Source organism: Diceros bicornis, chromosome 21 (genome assembly GCF_020826845.1).
Source record: "Diceros bicornis minor isolate mBicDic1 chromosome 21, mDicBic1.mat.cur, whole genome shotgun sequence".
Taxonomy (NCBI): Eukaryota; Metazoa; Chordata; class Mammalia; order Perissodactyla; family Rhinocerotidae; genus Diceros; species Diceros bicornis.
Window position 1 is genome coordinate 8,528,185 of NC_080760.1, and position 25,424 is coordinate 8,553,608.

General features: G+C 40.0%; 1 protein-coding gene across 10 annotated transcripts in view; it reads left to right on the forward strand.

The window, feature by feature from the left end:
* The window catches only part of PRKDC (protein kinase, DNA-activated, catalytic subunit), a 194,384-nt gene that overhangs the window by 111,989 nt on the left and 56,971 nt on the right, over nt 1-25,424 (forward strand). For 8 of the 10 annotated variants that reach the window (XM_058564533.1, XM_058564542.1, XM_058564534.1 and 5 more), the window contains 14 exons: nt 477-620; nt 2,382-2,533; nt 3,128-3,259; nt 4,744-4,855; nt 5,412-5,536; nt 5,620-5,769; nt 7,116-7,289; nt 8,139-8,237; nt 9,261-9,468; nt 11,149-11,338; nt 12,486-12,701; nt 17,190-17,302; nt 19,662-19,793; nt 23,021-23,200. In XM_058564533.1, coding sequence (XP_058420516.1) covers nt 477-620; nt 2,382-2,533; nt 3,128-3,259; nt 4,744-4,855; nt 5,412-5,536; nt 5,620-5,769; nt 7,116-7,289; nt 8,139-8,237; nt 9,261-9,468; nt 11,149-11,338; nt 12,486-12,701; nt 17,190-17,302; nt 19,662-19,793; nt 23,021-23,200 — 2,127 coding nt within the window. The remainder of the gene's footprint in view (nt 1-476; nt 621-2,381; nt 2,534-3,127; nt 3,260-4,743; nt 4,856-5,411; nt 5,537-5,619; nt 5,770-7,115; nt 7,290-8,138; nt 8,238-9,260; nt 9,469-11,148; nt 11,339-12,485; nt 12,702-17,189; nt 17,303-19,661; nt 19,794-23,020; nt 23,201-25,424) is intronic. The other 2 variants (XM_058564537.1, XM_058564536.1) reach the window with 2 other exon arrangements.

Below are 25,424 nucleotides of genomic sequence, written 5' to 3' on the forward strand. Positions count from 1 at the left end.
AAGTGGATACATTTTATTAGATTTCAGAGATCTTGGACATATGAAGTCTATAACAGAATGACTTTATAATATAGGAAGAAATGAAAAAAAATTAGCCACATACACCTACTTAGTTTTTAGATTTTCATTTTTCATACAACGTTTGTATTTACATAGAGATGCGTATTAGTCAAATGGTTCGAGGTTGATGCAGAATATTTTTATTTTTATTTCTATGTGCATAGTTATATCAGAAAGATTTTAAGCAAAGAAGAGATCAGTATTAAGTCTGTTTCCATTGAATTGTGGTTTCAGGGCCCCAAGAGGAGAGAATTCAACAGAATTTCATCTGATTAAGTGGGATTTTTGTTGGAATTTACATCTGTTTTGGATTTAGGTCAAGTCATAATATAAAATTTTAACTGATAGAGGATATATTTCTGAATTAATATTTTGGGTATTCAAAACAATTCTTTGATTTTTAAATTCTCTTCTAGGTCTTTCGCCCTTATGCAAAGTACTGGCTTAGCCCCTTGCTGCAGCTGGTTGTTTCTGGAAACAGCGGAGGAGAAGGAATTCACTATATGGTGGTTGAAATAGTGGTTACTATTCTTTCATGGACAGGATTAGCTGCTCCTATAGTAAGAATGGATAAATCCTTTATGTAGTAGTATATCAGCCTTTTACTGATACTTAAATAGAGCATATGACAAAGAATTCTGGGTCCTCTCCATGACTTGTCATCATTTTTAGCATTAATTGTCATGTTGCTGTGGTGCTCCACTGAATGGGCTTGTGCTGCTTTTGTCTGCTTTTGATAATTCCTCTCACCTTGCTTTTTATTTTATCACCTTGCTATCAGATGTTTGTTGCTTTCACTTTCTTGGAGCTTGGAAACTAGATAATTGGTTTATTAAAATTACGTGTAAAATAAATGTCAGTAGCCCCTGAATGTGAGATTCTGAAAACTTCTGCTGTGACTGAAGCCCCTGGATTTTTTGACATCTGTTTTGCACTTATGTACTTCCCAAGTATCGACTGTGATCCATAATGGTAGAGGTTGCTAGACAAGTGACTGCCAGGCGAAGGATGCTGTGCTGTAGTGAGGCACGCTTGTGGCATTCACCAGTAAATCCCCTTCTGTGTTAGAGCTTTGCCCGTTCATTTAAAAACACTGGCACAGGGCCGGCCCTGTGGCTTAGCGGTTGAGTAGCGCGTGCTCCGCTGCTGGCGGCCCGGGTTCCATCCCGGGCGCGCACCGACGTGCTGCTTCTCTGGCCATGCTGAGGCCGCGTCCCACATACAGCAACTAGAAGGATGTGCAGCTATGACATACAACTATCTACTGGGTCTTTGGGGGAAAAAATAAATAAATAAAATTATATAAAAACACTGACGCTGATAATGTACAAAAGTTTTCATTGTAAGGATATCCTAGGAACAGTCCTTATTAAACACAATATATGTACATATAGCTTTTACATGTATTTGTGTCTGGGTGTCTTATCTCATTTCATAGTAAACTAAATTTCAGTTTCTTAGCTTTAATGTGATAAAATAATTTGTAGTCTGCTTAATAACATGAAAAAATTAAGAGAGTGATTAGTTTAACTTAGGAACCATTGGAAAAGGTTGATTTAGATGTCAGGAACTCAGCTGAGCTTGAGAGAACTGAACTACTAGGTGTTGGAATAGCCACTTAAACCAACAGTGAGCCAAAATGCAAGTCACAATGAAGCCTTTAATTATTCATTGCAATAGTATAAGCAAGAGGCTAAAACCAGAGGAAACGCTAACTCCCTTGTCCCATTTTCCTCCATGGAACAGTGTACTGGTCAAGGGTCAGGTGGATCAGCACTATCTGAGGGTCCTCTCTCTGTAGAGGGAGCCCCAGATTAAAGGCTCCAGCAGTTTTATGGGACCTTGGAGTTGGGAGGTGCGTGAGAGGGAAGGGCTAGGAGTCGAAAAGCACTGGGTGCTGAGTCAGAGTAGGGAACAGTGTCTTCGGAGTTCCCCTTCCCCCTCCTCCTTAAGGAGGTTTCGGCAGAGGTACCTGAAGAGGATAAAGAGACCTAGGAATGAAGGCGCCTGGGCTGGGAATGCAAATATGTGAAAGAGCAGGACCAGTCAGGGGGCCTGAGAGTGTGACTACAACTGCTCTTTGAGTACGCAGGCTATGTTCCACATCTGCTGTGGGGAGGACAGCTTCCCCCTGGGGCCTTTCACATAAAGCCTTTGTAATTGCCTGTGTTTGGACCTGAAAAATCACAGGTAGGTTTTTAATCAGGAGCTAGCCTCTTCAGTAGAATGCCAGATTTCTTTTATAAATGGACTTTTGGATTAAAAATGCTTTTCCCAAAGGGAATGCTACATATTAATAAAGAATTTGTATACCTTTTCAGGGGGTTCCTAAAGATGAAGTGTTAGCAAATCGATTGCTTCATTTCCTAATGAAACACGTTTTTCATCAAAAAAGAGCTGTGTTTAGACATAATCTCGAAATTATAAAAACTCTTGTTGAATGCTGGAAGGATTGTTTATCCATCCCTTACAGGTATAAATTTACTATATTTTGCAATATTGTTTAGAAATTTTTTAAAGGTAGCATCTTGTAAATGATGATGACAGAGAAATTTAATTGCTTGAAATGATAGGAGGAATATAATTTGAAATAGAATCCATTTATAAGGGTATAATATTGCTATTAATATAATCACAGCCTCCAAAGTTTGACACTGGAAGCACCTCTGGGCAGGCCATCGCCTCCAGGTGGCCCCTGCTACATCTCTCAACCCAGCCTCTGGCTTTTCCCCCACACTGTGCACGCGGGCTGTAGATTGTAGGACTTTTATTTGAATCCTTTTAGCATAGCCTAAGGCAAACTAAAACTTTCAAAAGGTTGTACTATCAACTAAGGGAGAATTTAGGCAAATAATTAGATTATAAGAAATATAGAACTGCCTATGTTCCAAAGCTAGAATAACCTGGATGCAAACAAAGAAGGCATTAGCAACAGGGATGTTAGATGTGGGAAAAGAAAAAGTATTTCTTACCCTGAAAATTAGCTGTAGAAAATTTTATATTTGTTTTCTTGCTTCTTCTTATATTATATGACAATATATATTTTTCCTTTATGCTTATGTTTCAGGTTAATATTTGAAAAATTTTCCAGTAAAGATCCTAATTCTAAAGACAATTCAGTAGGAATTCAATTATTAGGTATTGTAATGGCCAATAGCTTGCCTCCCTATGACCCAAAATGTGGCATAGAGAGCATAAAGTAAGTATCATAGTTTTTGCTTTGATTCTTTTTTAGGTTAAAGTATACCTGAATTGGATTGACAGACTGGAGTATGGTTTAATTTTGATAAATTTAAGGACCAGAACCCATGTTAAAAATGTTTCTGCCTTGGGGCTGGCCCGGTGGCATAGTGGTTAAGTGCGTGCGCTCCGCTTCGGCAGTCCAGGGTTTGCGGGTTTGGATCCTGGGTGCGAACCTGTGCATCATTTATCAAGCCATGGTGTGGTGGCGTCCCGCGTAACATAGAGGAAGATGGGCACAGATGCTAGCTCAGGGCCAGTCTTCCTCAGCAAAAAGAGAAAGATTGGCAACAGACGTTAGCTCAGGGCTAATCATCTTCACCACAAAAAAGATAATATATATATTTCTACTTCAATTTAGATAGTTGGGTTTAGAGATGATTTGGAGAAGACATATGTTAATGGAGTGAATGAAGAAAGTAAATTTTTAAAAATTAGTGTAATTTTCTCATATACATTTTGGCAGATAAGAAGTATTAGCTATTTTCTTTCTTATTTTCTAAACTGACATTTTCAGTGTTTACCCTTGAATGCACATGAACTCTGAGACCGTTCCCTCTAGGATCTGAACGTGCAAGGGGATGCCCCGGGCTGTGCTGCTTGTCCCTGTGCTTGCTGTGGTGGCTGCAGCCACACTGCCCCTCTGTCATGAGCCTTCACGGGGGGGGGGGGGGGCGCAACTGTGAAGGGGAGGGGCTTCAGTAAGATAATTTTATAACATTGCAAAAAGGCACTTCTTTTTCCTACTGTTTGAGGCTTTTGAAAAGTCAGTGTTCACATCACGGTTACTTTATGGATTTCAGCATGTGCATGGCAAGCTTTTCCCTTCTTTTTGGTAGTGTCTCACTCTGGTTGGTGTTCCTGGGTTAGCCTCCCCAGTCACCAGTTACACACTAGTTCCCTGGTATCATAGACATTTTGTGGCTCAACACACATTCAGTGGGAAATAGTTTACTTTTAGACAAGTGACTTTTTCGAGCTTTGGTTTCCCCTATGACAACCTCATAGAGCCACTGTGGGCTGAAGTTAATGTCGCGTGGCCTGTGAAGTCTGGGAGCACTGCACTCCTCATTCTTTCTCGTCATGTCATTGCCCTTCTCCTGTCACAATACATGGCTTTAAAAGGGAGTCAGTCAGTCCTAATCTGAGATGACAGCTTCTTTTCACTGCAGTTTTTATAGTATCGAGCATTGTGTTTTGCTTTAACTACAGCAGGTCCTGTGTGATTTAACTGTGGACTTTCCTGTGCCTTCCTGGTCAGTGTCAGAGCCTTAAGTACATCTTCACATATGTATTCACACAAATAATTTGGATTATGTTTTAGGTTTCATATTTTCTCAACATGTGCTATTAACACGGCATAAGGAGTAAAATTATTATATTTTAATGTCCAACAACAGAATGGATTATTTTATGCATATTTATTTTCTATATTTGTTTTAGGTACTTTCAAGCTTTGGTCAATAACATGTCCTTTGTAAAATATAAAGAGGTTTATGCGGCAGCGGCAGAAGTTCTAGGACTTATTCTTCGATATGTTACTGAGAGAGAGAATGTGAGTGTGTTGTGCAATCTTAAATGCTTCTTTTTCGATTTTGATTTATCAGAACACTTGGTACTTATATCCTCTATACTATAAGAAACCAAAGTGGGCATTCTGTATTAATATTTTACTCTCTTTCCTACTGTATACAGGCCTTAGTTTTTTTTAAAGAGGACATATGATTCTGGTTTGTGTGAATATTTGATCAGAGATGTGAATACTTCACCATAAAATGTATCTTAAATAGTATTTAGTCACTGATTTTAATTCATCTTCTCCAACCATTGCTGCCAGTGTTTTGGTGTCAGAAGGAAGTGTGAGCCAGAGGCTGCCAGTGTAATAGCACAGAACACGCACGACCATGGCCTGGCAACCTGAACTCCAGGCCCAGGGCCCCGGTGGGTAATGCAGACCTGCGTCACTCCTGGCACTTCACCTGGTGAACACTGTTGTCGATGACAACGCTGAACACCTTCCTTGGGTTCACTTAACTATTCAAGATAAACCTGTTTTCAGTACTTAACATGTTTTCACCTTTCTGTATTTGAAAAGAAACTTAATTTTTTAGATACTGAAGGAGTCCGTGTGTGAACTGGTCATAAAACAGTTGAAACAACATCAGAATACGATGGAGGACAAATTTATCGTGTGCTTGAACAAAGCTGTGAAGAACTTCCCTCCTCTTGCCGACAGGTAGGGTGTCAGTTGTGGTGAGTATCCTGTGCCTGGAGAGCCTCTGCGACTCCTCCCACTCACTGGCCATGTCCACTGCTTAGGTTTATGAACACCGTGTTCTTCCTGCTCCCGAAATTTCATGGCGTGATGAAGACTCTCTGTCTGGAGGTGGTGCTGTGTCGTGCAGAGGAAATAACAGATCTGTACTTACAGTTAAAGAGCAAGGATTTCATTCAAGTCATGAGACATAGGTGAGTGGGAAACTAGCCCCAGGTTCTTGGATGCAGCTGGCTCATAAACTGTTCATTTGTTCAGCTGTCTCCTCCAACTCAGGAAAAACTTGTAGCTTTTCATGAAATGCGTATTTGTGAAGTTTGAATCTGAGAAGAAAAGGTGGTGGGCCTGGCCCTTCTGCCTCCTCAGACCTGGCACCTTGGAGAGGCCACACCTTAGGGATTGTTTAAGGCTCTTTTCAGATTTAAAATGCCTGGTTTTGAGTTCTGTATCTATTTTGCAAGTAAGAGGCTTCCATGATTTGTTAAAATTGTGCATTTATTTTCAAAATTGCAGTGTACTATTAAATATTAAAAGAGGATGCTGTTGATCACTTATAATATTTTTATTGCTCTGTACTCTTTTTAGTCTTGTCTGTATACGTATTTTTTACATGTAATAAATTATTGATAAATATGTAGTATGCCAGTAAGAAAGAATATATGTCGTTGTGTTCTAATATCCTTCATTAATCCTTTACTGAGTTAGACACTGTGTGCAAGGCACTGAGCTGGTCGCTTGAAGGAGGAGAAGGTACACGAGGAGATAGGTGTGCACCTCATTCGGGACCCAGCCCACACTTAACCCTGCTGTATGATGTGCCAGGTGGCCTGACACTTGAAATCATTTTTTTAAGTCATGAAGTCCTTTATGTTAGGTTATTTTGCATGACATTTTCAGTTTTTTAAAAAATAAGCTTTTTATTTTTGAATAGTCTTATATTTCCAGAGAAGTTAAAAGATAGCACACAGAGTTCCCACACACCCTTGACCCAATTTCCAATCTTACATAATCGATGTATGTTTGTCAAAAGTAAGAAATTAACAGTATATTACTGTTAACTAAACTAGACTTTATATGTTTGTTTTCTATTCCAGGATACCACATTAAATTAATTTGTTTATTTTTAATAATCTAGCCCATGATAATTATTTTTAAGAATGTTATTTTGGGGCCAGCCCCGTGGCTTAGCGGTTAAGTGCACGCGCTCCGCTGCTGGCGGCCCGGGTTCGGATCCCGGGCACGCACCGACATACCGCTTCTCCGGCCATGCTGAGGCCGCGTCCCACATACGGCAACTAGAAGGATGTGCAGCTATGACATACAACTATCTACTGGGGCTTTGGGGGAAAAATAAATAAATAAATAAATAAAATTATAAAAAAAAAAAGAATGTTATTTTTATATAAGTGTAGTATTATCTATTATAACAAATTTTGAAATACAGAATAGCACAAAGAAGAAAAAGTTACCTGTCAGGTCTGAAAATATAATAATAAAAATTGCTAAATTTGTGTGTTTTTAAAAAAATCTGTCATTTTAGAGATGATGAAAGACAAAAAGTGTGTTTGGACATTATTTATAAGATGATGGCAAAATTGAAACCAGTAGAACTTCGAGAACTTCTGAATCCTGTTGTAGAATTCATTTCTCATCCTTCTCCAGTGTGTAGGGAACAAATGTATAATATTCTCATGTGGATTCATGACAATTACCGGTAAGCTCTACATTGACATTTTATATTACCTTTTTTTTTTTTTTTTGGTGAGGAAGATTGGCCCTGAGCTAACATCTGTGCTCATTTTCCTCTATTTTATGTGGGACGCCTGCCACAGCATGGCTTAATGAGCGGGGCGCAGGTCCACACCCAGTATCTGAACCTGTGACCTCTGGGTCACTGAAGTGGAGGGTGTGAACTTAACCACTACACCACCGGGTTGACCCCACTATTACTTTTTTTAAGAGATCATTTGGGTGTCTTTAGCAATCTGGAACAGATTATAATAAATAATAAAAAATTTTTAAACGATAATTAAAATGTTTATTTTAGTATATTGAAATGAATCCTCCTTTTGACTCATTTTACGTATGTGTGGGAAATATTCAGAGCATGAAATTATTGCTTGAGTTGAAAGTGTGTAAGTGTCCTGTTTTATAAAATATGTTTTCGTAGTTATCCCTTTAAGATCCGACAAGATTAAGGAAATGAACTCGGCCGGGATGTCTCCATCCTTCAGGACCGCCGTCATACCACTTCCCACGGCTGGGCCCTCCTAGGGCCTGTTAGTGCTCCCAGGGCCCCTCTGCAGCCCTGTTCCCACCTTGCACCGCCTCTCCTGTGCATGAGAGCCCCATCACAGTGCGAGGGGGTGATGACAGCCACTCGGATGGGCTTGCAGAGGCACTGAAGGAAGGTGTCAGGGTACATACGTGTGAGAGTGGGTTCTGCTGCAACTTTGGAAGTTAAAGTTCCATGGGAAAAGGCAGATTTTTTAACTTTAAGTCTGAACAGTATTATTGGGGTTGAATAAAAGTGATGGATTTTATGTTTTGTCATTTTTCTCAGAGATCCAGAAAGTCAAGCAGATGATGACTCCCAGGAAATATTTAAGTTGGCAAAAGATGTGTTGATTCAAGGATTGATCGATGAGAACTCCAGGCTTCAGTATGTGTTCCTCCTGGAATAATTGGGCCAGGACAAATAGATTTAGGGGTATTTCTTTCTAGACTAATGTAGAGTATTTTTCAGCAGTTTTAGAAATGTATTTGCAGTATTAGCATTTTCTCGGCCTCTTGCGTTTATGATGTTTAATAAAAATATATTTTGAATCATATTAAGACTTAAAAACCCTGACAAGTTACTTTAATATAAACTCTTGAAAAAGTGGTATGAATAAAGCTCTCTCTGCTAATGCAGGGAATTAAAGTGTTTCAAAATGAAAAGAAAATCTGTAATGACAATTATTGTGTTTCCCATTTAACTCAAATAGTTGAGATCACACTATTCATATTAATATTGAATGAGAAGTTTGAAACCTTAGGAAAAGGAGAAACTGTATGAATTACATATGGCAGTATGAATGCTGATAGTTCTCTAAAACGCCTACCCTAAGTCAGTTATATGAGTGTTTTCTTCAGTTCTAATTCTATGAGAAGGGGCATAAACTTTTTGTATGAGTCTGTATCTCAAGTAATTTTCCATTCTGCTGCAATTTTAAATTCATTGAGCTTTTAAAACTCGTATTTGGATTTCATAAGCATTCATAAATTATAAAGCCTAATCTGGTTTTTAACTACTTTAATTTTTGAATATTTTATGGCACTAACTTTTGGAGTTAATTGTTTTAGTAAGGCAGTGAAGGCTTATATGTAATTTTGTAACATGTTTTCTCACGTTTCAAAATAGTTAATATTATATACTCATCATTGAAACCTTCCCTGGTAATAGAGATGAGAATAAAATCACCTAGTTTCTCACCTCTTGTTAAATATGCTTAAGTTTTGGAATATTCCCTTCCTTCAATGCGTATGATTGTTCATAACTCAGATTATACTCTTTATACAATTTTGAATGTGGTTTCCCTCTGTTAGATGAAAAACTGTGCCTTCTCCATGTGACACGAAGTGTATGGCATTCTCTCATTTGCCAATATCTGAGCAATTTGCCTCTTTCTTCTTTGCTTTTCAGATTAATTATTCGAAATTTCTGGAGCCATGAAACTAGGTTACCTTCAAATACCTTGGACCGATTGTTGGCACTAAATTCCTTATATTCTCCTAAGATAGAAGCACACTTTTTAAGTTTAGCAACAAATTTTCTGCTTGAAATGACCAACATGAGCCCAGATTATCCAAACCCTGTGTTTGAGCATCCTCTGTCAGAATGTGAATTTCAGGTAAAGTGCTTGTCCCTGTAATAAGATTTACAAGTTTTCCCTGTCTGTCAACAAACATTTTCTAACAGGGTTAAACTGGCTTTTTTTTTAAATTGAGATATAACTGACATATAACATTATAGTAGTTTCAGGTGTATAACATAGTGATTCAATATTTGTATATATTGTGAAATCATCACCACACTAAGTCTAGTTAACACACAGTTACAAATGTTTTTTTTCTTGTGATGAGAACTTTTAAGATTTACTCTCTTAGCAACTTTCAAATATACAATACAGTATTATTAACTGTCGTCACCATGCTGTACATTACTTCCCAATGACTGACTTATTTTGTAACTGGAAGTTCGTACCTTTGCCCTCCTTCACCCATTTCACCCCTCCTATTCCCTGCCTCGGGCAACCACCAATCTGTAATCTGTTCTCCATATCTATGAGTTTGGGTTTTGTTTTTCTCTTCAGATTCCATGTATAATTGAGATCGTATTTGTCTCTCTCTGTCTGTCTCTTATCTCTGTCTGACTTATTTCACTTAGTATAATACCCTCAAGGTCCACCCTTGTTGTTGCAAATGGTAAGATTTCATTCTTTTTTATGGCTGAATAACATTTCATTATATATACACCACATCTTCTTTATGCATTCATCCATGGATGGACATTTAGGTTGTTTCCATGTCTTGGCTATTGTGAATAATGGTGCAGTGAATATGGGGTTGCAGATATATTTTCAAATTAGTATTTTTATTTCTTTCAGATAAATACCCAGAAGTGGAATTACTGGGTCATATGGTAGATCTATTTTAATTTTTTGAGGAACCTCCACACTGTTTTCCATAGTGGCTGCACCAAAATACATTCCCACCAACAGTGCACGAGGGTTCCCTTTCTCTACACCCTCGCCAACACTTGTTATTTCTTGTCTATTTGCTGATGGCTGTTCTAACAGATGTGAGGTGATATCCCAATGTGGTTTTTGTTTGCATTTTCCTGATAATTAGTAATACTGGCTTTTTCTTACTTTACTGGGAATCCTCATACATTCCTTTCAGAAACATTCACGTTTGTTTCACTCTCCTCCGCCCACATTCCCTTCTCCTGGCTCACACATCTCATCCTGTTAGCCTCCACTTAGACTTTTCTCTCTCCAGAATGCCTTCTTCCCCTCCCCTCACTCTTCCCATCCACTCAGTAGATGCTGAGTTTGTACCTTCTCCTGGCAGCCTCAACAACTGTGATGATTTACACATTGACAAGTGAGCTCGCTTCACCTCTGCCTGAGCTCCTGGGCAGCAGAGCCTGACTCTGTTCTGCTCCTGCTTATATTTCCGGTATCTTTCACAGTAGGCGCCTGGTGAGTACTTAGGAAGGAGTTGAGTCATTTAACTTGTTGCAGTTCTGTTGTGGTGCCATTATTGAGTACGGCATTAAGCCTTTTAATGAAGAATATTAAGGAGTAGAAAAATAGTTTTTCTCCCCCAGTTCTAATTAGTTTTTCTAGTTGGCAAATAATTATTTAGTTAAAACTTTTAAATTTCAAAAAGTTCTTCTTCAGCTGCTTCTACTGAGAAACATGAAATTATGGTACATATTTGCTGATAGTGCCACTGGATTTTAAATAAAATATTTCAGTGTTGCTAAGGAAGGCCCATTATTTCATTTGAACCTTTCTCACGTGCAGGAATATACTATTGATTCTGACTGGCGTTTCCGAAGTACTGTTCTCACTCCAATGTTTATTGAGACTCAGGCGTCCCAAAGTGCTCTGCAGACTCGGACCCAGGAAGGATCCTTCTCAGCTCGAGGCGTCATGACTGGGCAGATACGGGCTACCCAACAGCAGTATGATTTCACACCTACACAAAATACAGGTAACTGTCAACCTAAATGCCTGCTGCTGTGCACAAGGCACTTTCACTTGTGGAAGCGTCTTCTACTGCAAGAACATTGACCGTTTGTAAGAGAAGTGAAAAGATAACAGAAAAAAGGCATAAGAACCACCAAAAAGATATGTCACTCAAAGGAGAAAAGTATTGAGGTCCTAGAGTAGTCAAGTTCTTAGAGACAGATAGTACAAGGATGGGTTTCAGGGGCTGGAGAAGGGAGCAATGGGGAGTTAGTGTTTAATGCCTGTGGAGTTTCAGTTTGAGAAGATGGAAAAGTTCTAGAGATGGATGAGTGTAATGAACTTGATGCCACAGAGCTGTACACTTAAAAATGGTTAAAATAGTCAATTTGATGTTATATATATTTTACCACAATTTTTAAAAAAAGGAGAAAAGGCTTATTTCTGACTGGAAAAAATAGGAAAAGTTTCATACATGTATGTTTTGGTTTGGTTTTCTCCATAAAAATCTGTTTAGTGCATCACATTTAAAACCACTTATCTCAAAAGCAAAGTAGAGCTAAAACAAATTCATTTACTATGTTTATAGTTTATTAAACTTTACTTTCTCAGATAATCCAACTGTTTCCTTTGATCATCAAACTATAAGTTGTAGAGTAAAATATCTATGTTCTATATAAACATTTCAACGTTTTTCCTTTATACAAATTTTTTTATGTTTAGGAGTAGGACTAATTTGAGTAATTACATTGGAAGTTTTATGACACTGGTATTGGAAGTCATGGGTCTGAGTATCTTACAGTAGACACAAAGCGTCATTCCTGCCATGCTCACAGTGGCTTGAAGGAGCAGGGATGTGTTTTCATTTTATACATGAGGACACTGAGACTTGGATGCCTGAGCTGCCTTGGGGCGCCCACTGGTGACCTGATGGAGCCTCCGCCCAGTGTCTTTCTGCTGTGGCATGGCTGTCTCCCAGGAGGAGCTGTCCCCAGTCACTGTCGCAAGTGAGCACGAGAGGCCCCAGGTGCCGCAGGATGATGTGCCCCTTCTGTCACGCAGGGTTCTGGCAGCTGGTGCTGCCCCGCATGCAGCGGCAGTGGGGTGTGGGCTGGGCAGCACTGTGCAGTGCTGGGCGTGCTGTGACATGCTCTGGTCATGCCTGTTTGCAGATGGAAGAAGCTCTTTTAACTGGCTGACTGGGAGCAGTATTGACCCACTGGTGGATTATACAGTCTCCTCCTCATCTGATTCCTTGTCTTCCTCCTTGCTGTTTGCCCACAAAAGGAGTGAAAAATCACAGAGAGCACCCTTGAAGTCAGTGGGACCTGATTTTGGGAAAAAAAGGCTGGGCCTCCCAGGGGATGAGGTGGATAACAAAGCGAAAGGTAAAGTAAGATTATGAAATGTGGTTAAAATGACCTACCTTCTAAGTTAATGCAGAGGCTTAGATAAAGAAAGCACATTTCTGACTGTATTCACATTTCCTTGTAACCTGTAATGAAGCCCATTAAAATTTAATTCAGTAAATGTTGTCTGGGCACTTCCCATGTTGAAAGCATAGTTTTAGGTGCTCCAGAAAAGCCTTTGAATAAATTGGACTCAATCTGTTCATTTAGTGACTTTCCGGAATATTACGGATCAGTAAGGCAATAGGTAGGTGATCGTGTGATGAGGCAGAATTAGTAAGCTAAGTCTCAAAGAGAGAGAGTTTAAATTCAGTTAGAGAATGGAGTGAGCGTCAGGAAGGACTTGGTGGAGGAGGTGACCTTTGAGACTAGCCTTGGGGGATTGGGATGTGGGAAGAGAGGATGGACAAGGACAGAGATGGAGAAGTGTGGAATGTGTTTGGGAGGTGGAAGGGACTCAGATCAGCTCAGCCAGTGTTTATTGAGAGCCAACTCGGTAGCAAGCCCTGTAGCAGTCCAATCAAATGCTGAGAGCAAAGGTAAAGAATGCTGAGAAGACAGGCTTGAGGGTGTGGGGCTGTGGCTTTAGGAAGGAACCAGAGCTTTAGGTAATGAACTGAGCAGAGATAGGCGCAAGGTCTCTGAATGACCTCTTGGGGAGGTTCCTGTGGAGTACTTGAGGAGGACTGGGATGCGGAGGTCAAGGCAACCACACCCTGACCCAGGGTCAAGGCAGAAAGATGGTGGGGTGAGATGCCAGAGGGCTGAGTGGAAAGTGCTGGCAGAGCTTGCAGACTCAGCTGCTGAGAGGGCTGGGGTAGAGGTCCGTTTGGAGTTAGCTCTTGATGAGAAATGCAACTCTGAGAGTGAGTGAAAGCACAGAGGAAGAAAATATGAAGAGAAAAGGTCCCAAGACAGAACCCTGGGGAAATGCCAACATATGAATTTAGATGTATAGAAGTAAAATTAGGAGCTAGGGTAAATTCCTTTTTACTTAATTGTAGGAACTAAAAAACACACACAAGATACTTTCCTTACTCCCAACCACTATTTTGACACTTTCACGTCACAAATCTGTGGCCATACACAATTCTCTAAATTTAGTATGGAGAGGTAAAATGGCCTTTTTTTTGCTCAGAACTCTGAGTTTGAGGGAGGGTAATGAGCCCACTCTCACTCTGTCTCTTCCTCCACATTTGTGCTCTTCTCACCAGTCTTCTTCCTTTTACATTCTTCTTTCTCTACTGTTTCTCCTTCAAACCAGTGATCCACCAAGAGTGCTCTCTGTCCTTCCTGTAACTTTGATTATGAAAGCCCCGAAGTTAAAATTAAGTCCCAAAGTGACCATCACCTTCCCATTGCTTATAAATTGTCCCTCTCACCCTTCACACCTGCTCATCTCAACTCCCCAGGCATGTGCAGCCTCCCATCGAGTTGTTACAGAGAGGTGTACCTTTGAGGCAGTGTACAGCTCAGTTAGCTTATGGCGAGTGCTAGTGACTGACTCTGGGCTAGTCGGTTTCTTTACTGAATGGGGCTGAGGCTCAGAAACAAATGAAAATTACTGAGGATGACAGCAGTTATTGTCTACAACTTAAATTGTCGCACAGTTTTTCCCTGTCTACATTTTTAGAGTGAAAAAAATGTCATGGATGATGTAGGTAGAATTGGGGGACTGTGTATAGAAATTAAGGAAGATAAGAGGTGAAACCTAATATTTTCCTTAGAAGTTTTCTGTATAGATTTGAAAAAACTCAGTCATAGAAAGAGTTCTATTAGCATTAGAATTAGAATAATATATTTGGATCTTCCCATGTACCTTTGTAGATTTAAAATATTTCACATTCTGTCTTCTTTGGGGCACGTGTATTTTCAAGAACTTGTGGAAGTTCATAAAATACAGTGAATTAATACTTACCATGATACTATTTTTATCATTGAAAGGGAACGCAGTTTAAAAACCTGAAATTATAACTTAACATACCACTTTTCAACCATTATTTTGTTTAATTCTTTATTTCAGTTTTCTTTATTTATATCAGAGTAACACATGCATGTAGTTTAGAGTCAAATACTTCTCCAAAGCTTGTTAGAAGAAACAGCTAACCCTCCATACGCATTTCCCAAATCCCTCGTGCAACCACTCACACCCTTTCAGCCAGGTTTTTGGTATTTACTTCCATGTCTCCAAAGAGTATTTTTGTGTTGCTACCTTTTTTTCTTTCAGTATGAGTCATTCTCTTTTGGCTTTGTGTATGGACATTGAGGATTTGGCTCCCTCTTATCCCTTACCCCCATCTGTCACACACATACTCATGAATTCTTCCTGTGCCTTCTTCCTCTGATATAATTATCTTAGTCTTGATTTCATCATATTCAGTTTCCTCGTATTTTGACTACGTAAATATCATTTGTGGTTGAGCCATGAGTGGTACTATGATTATTTTTCGTTTTTTATGCAGTAATTTTTCCTGGGCATTAATAATCATTTTGGGGGCCAGCCCGGTGGCGTAGTGGTTAAGTTCACATGCTCTGCTTCAGCAGCCAGGAGTTTATGGGTTTGCATCCCGGGCCTGGACCTTCACACTGCTCGTCAGGCTGTGCTGTGGTGGTGTCCCACACACAAAATAGAGGGAAACTGCACAAATGTAAGCTCAGCAGCAGTCATCCTGTGCAAAAAGAAGAAGATTGGCAACGGATATTAGCTCAGGGCCAATCTTCCTCACCAAAAAAAAAAAATTTTTTTTGGTTTAGGTACTTAGATTTCTATGTATTTGTCACCAAATTTCCTCTGAGTGGTACAGTTGCCTTTTACTGTGTTCCGACATGTAAATGTTTCATCTTCTTGAAGAAATTTCTCCTGGAGTCTCTGAGCTGCTTCGTTCCAGGTCTCTGCTCAGCTGTCATCTAGAGACCTCCTCCTCATCCTCCTTATGAGCGTCTGTTTACCTTCCTAGATCTGATTCTTCTTCCTTGGTTTCTTTCTTTTTGGTGGAGCACCTCCTCAAGTAGCTTCCTGAGGACAGGAGTCAGAAGCAGTAAGCTTTTTTTGATACCTTGATCCCATACGTTGCGTTTGCTGGCACTGACCCCCAAAAGGTCATTCCACTCTAGGGTTTGAGGGTCAGCTCATCAGGGTTCTGACTCCTCGTGGTTGAGGTTGAGAAACCTGGTGTTGTTCTCTTGGTTGAGCCTTTGTAAGAGCTGGATGTTTTCTCTGTGGACGCTTGTAGGATCTTCTCTTTTAAACCAGTTTTAGGAAATTTCACAGAAGTGTCCTTTGGTGCAGGTCTGTTTTAGTCAGTTTTTCCGGGCATGAGGAGGGCCCTTTCAGACTGCTAACTCATATTTCCCAGTTCTGGAATATTTTTTCTTGCGTGATTTTATTGATGATTTCCTCAGCTTTCTCTTTTTAGAATCCTGTTGCTTGGGTAGCAGATTATCCTGGGTAATCCTTCTGGATTATCTTTCTAATTTTCTTGATTTTTTTCTTTTTGCTCTGTATTCTGGGAAATCTCTTCCACCTTATCTTCTAACCCTTGCTTTTAAGTTATGATGTCGTATTTTTAATTTCCATGAGCTTTTTTTTGTTCTCTGAACATCCCTTCGGCTCTTGATCCACACTAGTAATGTTTATCTTATCTTGCTGATAAATGATAATTTTTGAATTTTTCTCCTGGATGGTCTGCTTTGAACTGTTGCTCTTTCCCTATTGTTTATTTTGGTTTCTGTCTTTCATATTTGACGGTTTCCTGAAACTGTCTGGTGATTTTTGGCTTTTTGCTTGTGTTCCCAGGTGGGGCACTAAAAGGGCCTTTGAAATAGCTACAAATCAGGAGTGTGGGCTGACTGCATCCTTCTGACCTCACAGAGGGCGGGCTAGACCAGGACATGAAACCCCCATGTGTCCGTATCTTTGGTCTTTTGTGCTGGTTGATTACCCAGAGGCAAAATCTCCAGTCTCCTGCCTGCAGGCTCCAGGCCCAAGTGCCAGCACTCGGGGGCCCAGTGAAGGAGGCAGCTCCAGGTTCCAGAAGTCCTTGTGGTCGTTGCAGTGGCTCTGCCTCTAGCCTGTCGCCTTTTACACTCACGAGCCCTGTGTCCACTCTGCACTTGCAGCACAAACCACACCTCCTGCCTCATCTCCCCTCCTCTGGAGGGGCCTGGTGCTGCCAGGCCCTAAGCCTTTCGAGTCTTCACTGTCATTGCTTTGTCCCTGTTCTCTCCACTGCAGCACCAGGATTGGGCTTAGTTACAACTTTCTGTTCTCTAGCTTCCAAAACTGGTCAGCGTCTCCTCTGCTGTTCTGTTTTCATAGGCTTATGTCATCAAAAAAAAAAAAAAAAACGAAATAAAAGTAAAAAAAATGGAGATAAGCAAGCATTCTCACTTTTATTTTAGAGGATTCTGGGAAGTTGGTGGAGGTTGAATTGACCATCTATAATGAACCTGCTTTATATTCTTCAGGTACAGACAATCGGGCAGAAATATTAAGATTACGCAGACGATTTTTAAAGGACCGAGAAAAGCTCAGTTTGATTTATGCGAGAAAAGGTGTTGTTGAACAAAAACGAGAAAAGGTTTGTATCTTTTTCAAGAATTTGATTGGTCAGAAATATCTATTTTATATCAAAGTATATATACTAAGGAAATAAGCTTCCTGTCAGATATTGATTCCAGTATTGGTCTACAAAGCACAATTACAGAAGCACTGCTATATGAGTTAAAGTTATTTATGGGCGAAAGTTCCTCTGACTGATGTAGATGTGAAGGGCGTTCATGACTCTTGGAATGAAGCCTGTGTGTGCCATCCCTTGAATCTGCAGTGAGTCTCACAGGCGCTGCCAGGACCCCATCTCTGTCCCTTGTCTCCTCCTCTCGCTGTACCTTGGCTTTGTTGCTCTCTCTGTACAGACTGGCTTTCTCCACGTGGTGGGAACTTGACCACCAATCATTCCTGAGTTTACATCGTACAACTTTAGCTGCTGGGATGGGATTGGCCCCACTCTCTACCTCAAGGCCAGAGCCTTGGGCCAGCCCGGTGGCTTAGCGGTTAAGTGCATGTGCTCAGCTACTGGCGGCCTGGATTCAGATCCCAGGTGCGCACCGACACACTGCTTGTCCAGCCATGCTGAGGCGGCGTCCCACATACAGCAACTAGAAGGATGTGCAACTATGACATACAACTATCTACTGGGGCTTTGGGGAGAAAAACGGGAAAAAAAAAAAAGGGAGGAGGATTGGCAATAGATGTTAGCTCAGGGCCAGTCTTCCTCACCAAAAAAAAAAAAAAGGCCAGAGCCTTGACCACCTCGGGTCAGAGACCACTGTGGGACCAATAAGCTGTGATTGGAGGAGGGGTGAAGCCACGTTACAGCCAGCCCCTCTCTTGGAGGTGCCTAGCTAGGGAGGAAATGGTGAGCCCAGAGTAAAGGGCAGGCAGGGCTGATGGTCCAGAGCTGTCCACTGCAAGCAGTGACTTGCACAAGTGTGGCATGAATTAATAGTTAAACATTTCTCAAAATGCGGAATTAATAGAAGAATTTGTTTAGTTATAGCTTCAGTATTACTTATAAATCAGTAATTATGACAAAATTTTCAGGAAAGGAAGACTAGATTATGAGTAAAAAATCCCTTTGTTCTAATTCATTTTAAATCGTCAACCACTTAATTAACTTCCAAATCTGAGTATGAAGTGGTTGAATGGTTCCACTGTATCTTCTATGGGAAGAATATGTAGTTTTCATCTTGTTCTTGTCTCTTTAACTACGACTTTTCTTTTGAACACGTGGGTCCAAAGTCAGTGTCCTAAAGTCATCCCGTGCTCCTTTTCATTGCCCATCACACCTGGAGGGCGTTCTGTTTTGCCCACTCAGAGAGGGAGCTATGGGTTCCTAATTGAACCTGAAACCTAACAAACGCATGCCTGAAAGAAGTAATACCTACTCAGCAGAAGGAAGAGGTAAAACGGAATTGTTGGATAGAAATCACAGGGAGATATTCTGGCGTGATACAAAGATCTTTTTATAATTAAGAAATGTTGAACGGCCTGTGATGTGAGGCGACACATTCCCTCTGACACAGGTGTTCTAGTCTGAAGTGGCTGACCACTCACTGAGAACGGCATGGAGATCATCAGAGCATCAGAAGCCATGGACTATGGTCATTTATCTGTTGGACCATTGTGCACAAGGTCAGGCACTCCTCTCGATGCTAGTGGTATAGAGGTGAATGTAACGTTAGCACTCATCGAGCTACAGTCCAGTGTGTGCAACAGAGAAGAGAAACGCATGAGTTAAGATTATAACCTGTGCAGTGTCAGAAGTTAACCAAGTGACGAACATGTCTGGGGAAGACCTGTTAAAAGACGTGGTGAGGGAAGCCTCTTTGAAGAGCTGATATCTGAGATGGGAACCGAATGATGAGTGAAAAACTGTAAAAAGACATTCTAGGCAAAGAGATGAGGAGGTACCCGCGGACCTGTGTGGGGGAGAGTTGGAGGGTGACTAAGGAGCAGGTGGAAGTCCATTCTGAGCGAATGAGCAGGGCCAGGAAGAGCTGGGTGTTGTGTGAGGCTGTGCTGATCACGCTGGGCCTTATACCCAAGGTTTGTTCTAAGAGTAATTAAAAGGAAATACAGTCTTCTGATTTATGGCTTTAAAAAGTTTTAAATGAAGTTCTCTGATTTTATAAATATTCAGGTTTATTACTTTTAAATGAATATTTAAATAATCTTTTCATTGTTTGTCTGCCATACTGATTTTGATTTTGGATTTATCATCTGCCATAGACTGGTAATAATAACTAAACCATTTTGGATAATATTGTCATTGATTCGCCTTTATGTTGAAGATGGTACTCACAGTTTTATTAGCTCATGACTATTGATTTTCTTAAGTAAGGATTCTAATCTTCCTTCTCTGGTTCTAATGATCATAGGAGATCAAGAGTGAGTTAAAAATGAAGCATGATGCCCAAGTCATTTTGTACCGAAGTTACCGTCAAGGAGACCTTCCTGACATTCAGATTAAATACAGCAGCCTGATCACTCCCTTGCAAGCTGTGGCCCAGGTTGGTCCTTGAACCTGCATTTTCTGTTGACAGATAAGAACTGTTTAACGGTTCCAGAGGTCTACAGTGTGCAAGGAAAAATGGTTGAGGCTACACTGTATCATAAATGGGGTGGTGATTTTGTCCTAAACAATGGACTTGGTTAAAAGATTCCTGTTCCAAGTCTTGGCTCTGCCATTTCCTGGCTCTGAAACTTCTTTTCACATGGTGAGGCTCTGATTTAGAGTCATCTAGACGATAGCCCTGCAGTTGGGGTCCTTGTCAAGTCATTTAATGCTCTGAGCCACAGTGTCTTCATCTATATAATCAGAGAGTGAAGTCTATTTTTTTTTTTTCCTGTGGGTGAGAGTGACCCTGAGCTAACATCTGTGCCCATTTTCCTCTATTTTGTATGTGGCATGCCACCACAGCATGGCTTGATGAGTGGTGTAGGTCTGCGCCCAGGATCTGAACCTGCAAACCCGGACCACCGAAGCAGAGCACACCGAACCTAACTACTGCACCTCTGGGCTGGCCCTAAATCTGTTGTGTTTTTTTTTGTTTTTGTTTTTGTTTTACCAATAATGTTAGTCAGAATGAAATAATGTGTGAAAAATCATTGTGAACTTTAAGGTGCTAAGCCACTTCAGTAGTTTTCTTATACAAAATCCTTTCTTGGGGGAGGACCAGGAGAGAGTATCAGTTTATCAATGGGGTCAGTATTCTTCCTTCTCTGTTAATTCTCTTAATAGCAGAAGACTGGAAATATTTTCCTGTCATTAGGATATAAAAGTATTGAGAGTGAATGAAGTTTTCTAGCTGAATTCTTTGACAAAAAGAGGATATGTATCCCCTAAAAGCCCAAATAAGATTTGTTTGACTTTTATTGAAGTAATTTTTAAAATCGAAGAGTGTTATTTTGTATTATTATTATTATGCTGGGAACTAAAATGTAATGCCTTATATTTTATTGTACTTAAGTTTCCAGTACTAATATTGATTATAATATTGATTATAGTAATAGGTTATATCTGTATAGCCCTTTGTTGTTTTTTAAGTTTTTTATTTAATCTAAGTAATTATAGATTGACGGGAATTTGCAAACGTAGTCTGTAGTCCCGCACACCCTTCACCTAGCCTCCCCAACTGGTGATATCTTATATAACCATAGGGTATTATTATTAACATTGGTACAACGGTGTTAGCTGGACTGCAGACCTTGTTCAGTTTCATCATTTTTCTCTGCATTCGTGTGTGTGTGTGTGAGATTCTGTGCAGTTTTATTCCATGCAGAGATTCATGTTAACTACCATCACAGTTACAGCCCTTGATTATTATGGAGTGCTTTCACATTTCTCTCATAGATTCTCCCAGTAATTTTGTGACATAAAGGCAGTGATTAGACACATTTACAGATGAAGAATTGAAGGTTAGCAAAGAATGGCTAACATGACTAAAGCCATATGTGTCAGTGGGTGTGGAGCAAGGACAAGAGCCTTCTGTGTTTTGATCCCTGGTCCAGTGCTTTATCTATGCTCCCACTGTTTCCCGGTTTTTCTAGTGCTTGCACCCATGTACTCACATCACTGCCTCAAAAATGATGTTGACACCTGCACTGCTAGGCATGATTTTTATCTGTCCACGCTGGGGAGGTATGTGGTATGTATTGATGGTAGCAGGTTAGCAAGCCTGAGACTGTTGGGAGACCTATGGCCAAGTCAAGTCATGTCATTTGTGCTTGGAAAAAATAAAGATGGTAAATATTGTTTTGAAAAAGCATAACTACAAAAAAAAAGAAAAGAAAAAGCATGACTACACTTTTTTCTTTAAGGAGGAATGTGTTCCCTTATATGTTTCCAATTCCAATACATTACTCAACAAATGTTTATCTATGGAGGAACTCCTCCTGTATGCCAGGGGCTGTTCTAAGCACTGGGGTACACTGTGGACAAAATAGATGAGGCCCCCTTTGCTGTCCTGGGACTGCCATTCTTTATTATGAGCCTCGAGTATGAAGAGAAGGAAAGGGGAGCATGTAAACTACCCATTACAGGACCTGTCCTGAAGCAGCGCCCCATTGCTCTGAAGATGTTATTTATCTTAATGACCACTGCAGTTACTGGAACAGAATGAGCGTGTAGGACCCTCTGGGAAATGAAGGAATTTGTACACAAGACTCAAGAATCAGTGGGTTTCAGCCATGGAAACCTGTCTGCCACATGTTAAGTGAAAAAAGCAGGTCACCAAATAATAGACACTGTATAAAAGGGTGTGCATCTCGGTAAAAGACTAACTCATGCCAGTGATTGTCTCCATGTAGTGTAATTATGGGTTATATTTATTTTCTTCTTTTTTCCTAATCCATATTTTCTAAAATTTTATATAATAGCAACCATTATAACTTTTTATAAGACAAATACATTACTTAAAATAATAAGGAACAAAGAACAAATCAAATTTTAATTTTATTCAGACACAACTTTTGTCAAACAAAATAATTTTTAAATTTTATTTATTCGTGCTTTCATTTAGAAAATAGACACTGCATGCCAGGAACTGTTCTTAGTCCTGGTGCTACAGACAAGGAGAAAGGGTAACGTTCCTCTGGCCGTGGAGTGTGGTGGGTAAAGCCCTAAAAGAGCGGGCAGCATGCTGTTAGAGCTGAATGGCCCAAACGTGAGAACACAAAATAGCTGCTGATGGTTTAATAGTTTAAATGGTCATGATGATGGGACTTTGAAAATTAAAATTAACGTTTTATTTAAGCTCATCAGTTACCTATTTTAAGCTTCACGGTGATGCTGATGTGAGGGTAATACCTAAAAGTCTAATTTAATCTTTCTCCAAGATTTTACCAATTACCGCACTGAACACTTAACATTCATTATCTTCACCAAAACCCTATGAGATGTGTTCTGTTATCCTCATTTTAAAGATGAGGAATCTGAAGGCTCAGACTCACTCAGGAGTGGTTACGTATGTGATTAAGCCAGCTTCTAGATTTGTACCTCTGGGTCCAAAATCCATGCTGTCGAGCCTTTCATAAGGCATATGTCAAACAGCTATATTTGGTTAAATCCCAAATACTCCCCTTGTCAATGCCTGTTAAAACTTTCTAAATAGACCTGAGATGTGTAGTAGATATGTCTGCAACAGTTTGTATTTTCAAGTAAAGCTCCGATAGTATTGGTGAATAATAGCATTTTTACTTCAGATCTCAATTTGTCTTTGTTTTGAATATTTTACAGAGAGACCCAATAATTGCGAAGCAGCTCTTTGGCAGCTTGTTTTCTGGAATTATAAAAGAGATGGATAAATATAAGACCACGTCTGAAAAAAACAGCATTACTCGAAAGTTGCTCCAGGACTTCAATCGTTTTCTTAACACCACTTTCTCTTTCTTTCCACCTTTCGTCTCTTGTATCCAGGTAAAAGTCCACACACACGCTTCCTGAAGTATGTGCTGTCTGCTTTGTTTTCACATGACCATATCATAATAACTGTTTCACAAGTTCAGGCACAAGGTGTGTAACAGAGAAAATGTACTCTATTTGGGTTACCTCTTCCCAGATGGGTAGGTGTAATTTATTTGTTTTTTTTTTCAAAAAACAAAACCCTTATATATGACAGAACAATCAGAGATCAAACTTGGTATAAAAATTTTTTTTTTTTTGTGAGGAAGATCAGCACTAAGCTAACATCTGCCAATCCTCCTCTTTTTGCTGAGGAAGACTGGCCCTGGGCTAACATCCGTGCCCATCTTCCTCCACTTTATATGGGACGCCACCACAGCACAGGACGTCGCCACAGCATGGCTTGACAAGCGGTGTGTGGGTGCACGCCCGGGATCCGAACCGGCGAACCCCGGGCTGCCGCAGCGGAGCACACACACTTAACCACTTGCGCCACCAGGCCGGCCCCAAAAATGTTCTCTTTTTTTTTTTTTTTTTTAATTGTTTTATTTATTTATTTTTATTTTTATTTTTTTTGTGAGGAAGACCAGCCCTAAGCTAACATCCGATGCCAGTCCTCCTCTTTTTGGCTGAGGAAGACTGGCCCTGGGCTGACATCCGTGGCCATCTTCCTCTACTTTATATGGGACACCGCCGCTGCGTGGCTTAACAAGCGGTGCGTCGGTGCGCGCCCAGGATCTGAACCGGCGAACCCCGGGCCGCTGCAGCAGAGCGCGCGCACTTAACCACTTGCGCCACCGGGCGGGCCCCCCAAAAATGTTCTCATTTTTAATAAGCCAGTCCCTTCAGTATTTTGGTTGAACTCTGCATGTTGTTGAGTTGTTTTTCCTTATGTAGTGTTTCACCGAATTCTCTTCTGCCTCCTGACTGCCTTCAAGAGATATTGACTGAGCACATAGCTCACTGTTCTCAGTGACGAGGACAAAGTGATAAAGAGGCACAAATCCTGCCCTCCCAGAACTTACATTCTAGATGGGTGACAGATAATAAACAGACACAGAAGGTAACTATGAGGTAGTAGTAAGTGTCACAGGACTTGAATAATGCAGAACTACTCAAGTTGTGTGGGGTAATAATGGAGCAGGTCGGTAGAGAGACTCCTGATCGGGGTGGGGTGTATGTATCATTATAGATACTTAGATGGAGAAGTCAGAGAAGGCCTTTCTAATAAGGCAACAGAATTTGAGCAGAGAACTTAATGTAGGCATCCTTTTAGTTACTACTTAAACATACTTATTGGAAGATTATTTTTTCCTATAAGAAATATTTTCTTTGCCATTCAAAACATGGATCATTACAATGTCCCTAATAGAAAATCTTTTCAATTCATTTTATTATTTTTGTAACTAGCAACCTCCCTGAAGTAATTAAAAAACTATATCCTTTAATATTATTTATCAGTAGCTTTGGTTTGCAAACTAATTGGATAATAATTCCCTGAGATGAAGTACTTAGTTTTCCTATTCTGTTCTTTTTGATGTATCATGAAACTGTTAATATAGTTTCTTATTGTATTCTATTTTTATTGGTTTATAATTTGTAAGTAGAATTCCTTCATTGTTTTTCTCCTATCCACACTAAAGATAAGGACTGAGAAAGTGTGTTGAATTGGCCAGTATTTCAAAATAAGTTTCTCTTTACATTGTATTTTGAAGTGATTTTTAAAATCTGAATTCCTAGTTTTGTTGCTATATTTATGCAAAAAACTAGTTTTTCCATTGTTGTGTAGGAGCATCATGAACCGTCACTAAGTCTGTTAAGTACCTTCCACTCACCCTCGAGGAGTGAGGACAAGTAAGAAAAAGGAGTATTGTTACTAATTCCATTAGACGTCAACATTTTAAAAATTAGGCTTCATTACTTTGTTTTATTTTGGAATTTGTAAGAAGTGAAATTGATTGGCTTACGGTTTTTTGCTTAGCAAATCATTCTTTATAAAGTAAAATGATGCTGTCAGCAAGATTATACAAAATAGTCTTCTTGAAAACAGACTTACAGACTCATTTAAATTATGAGCACACATTTATATATAAAGAAATGATGTCTCAATAATAGTTGTTTATGCATTAAAACCATTTCGTGAAACTTCTCTTCAGCAAATAGGGGTAAGTCTTCAGCTACATGCAGTCAGGGACAACATTGTTTACCACAGTGTCTGGAACATAGAAGGCATTCGGTA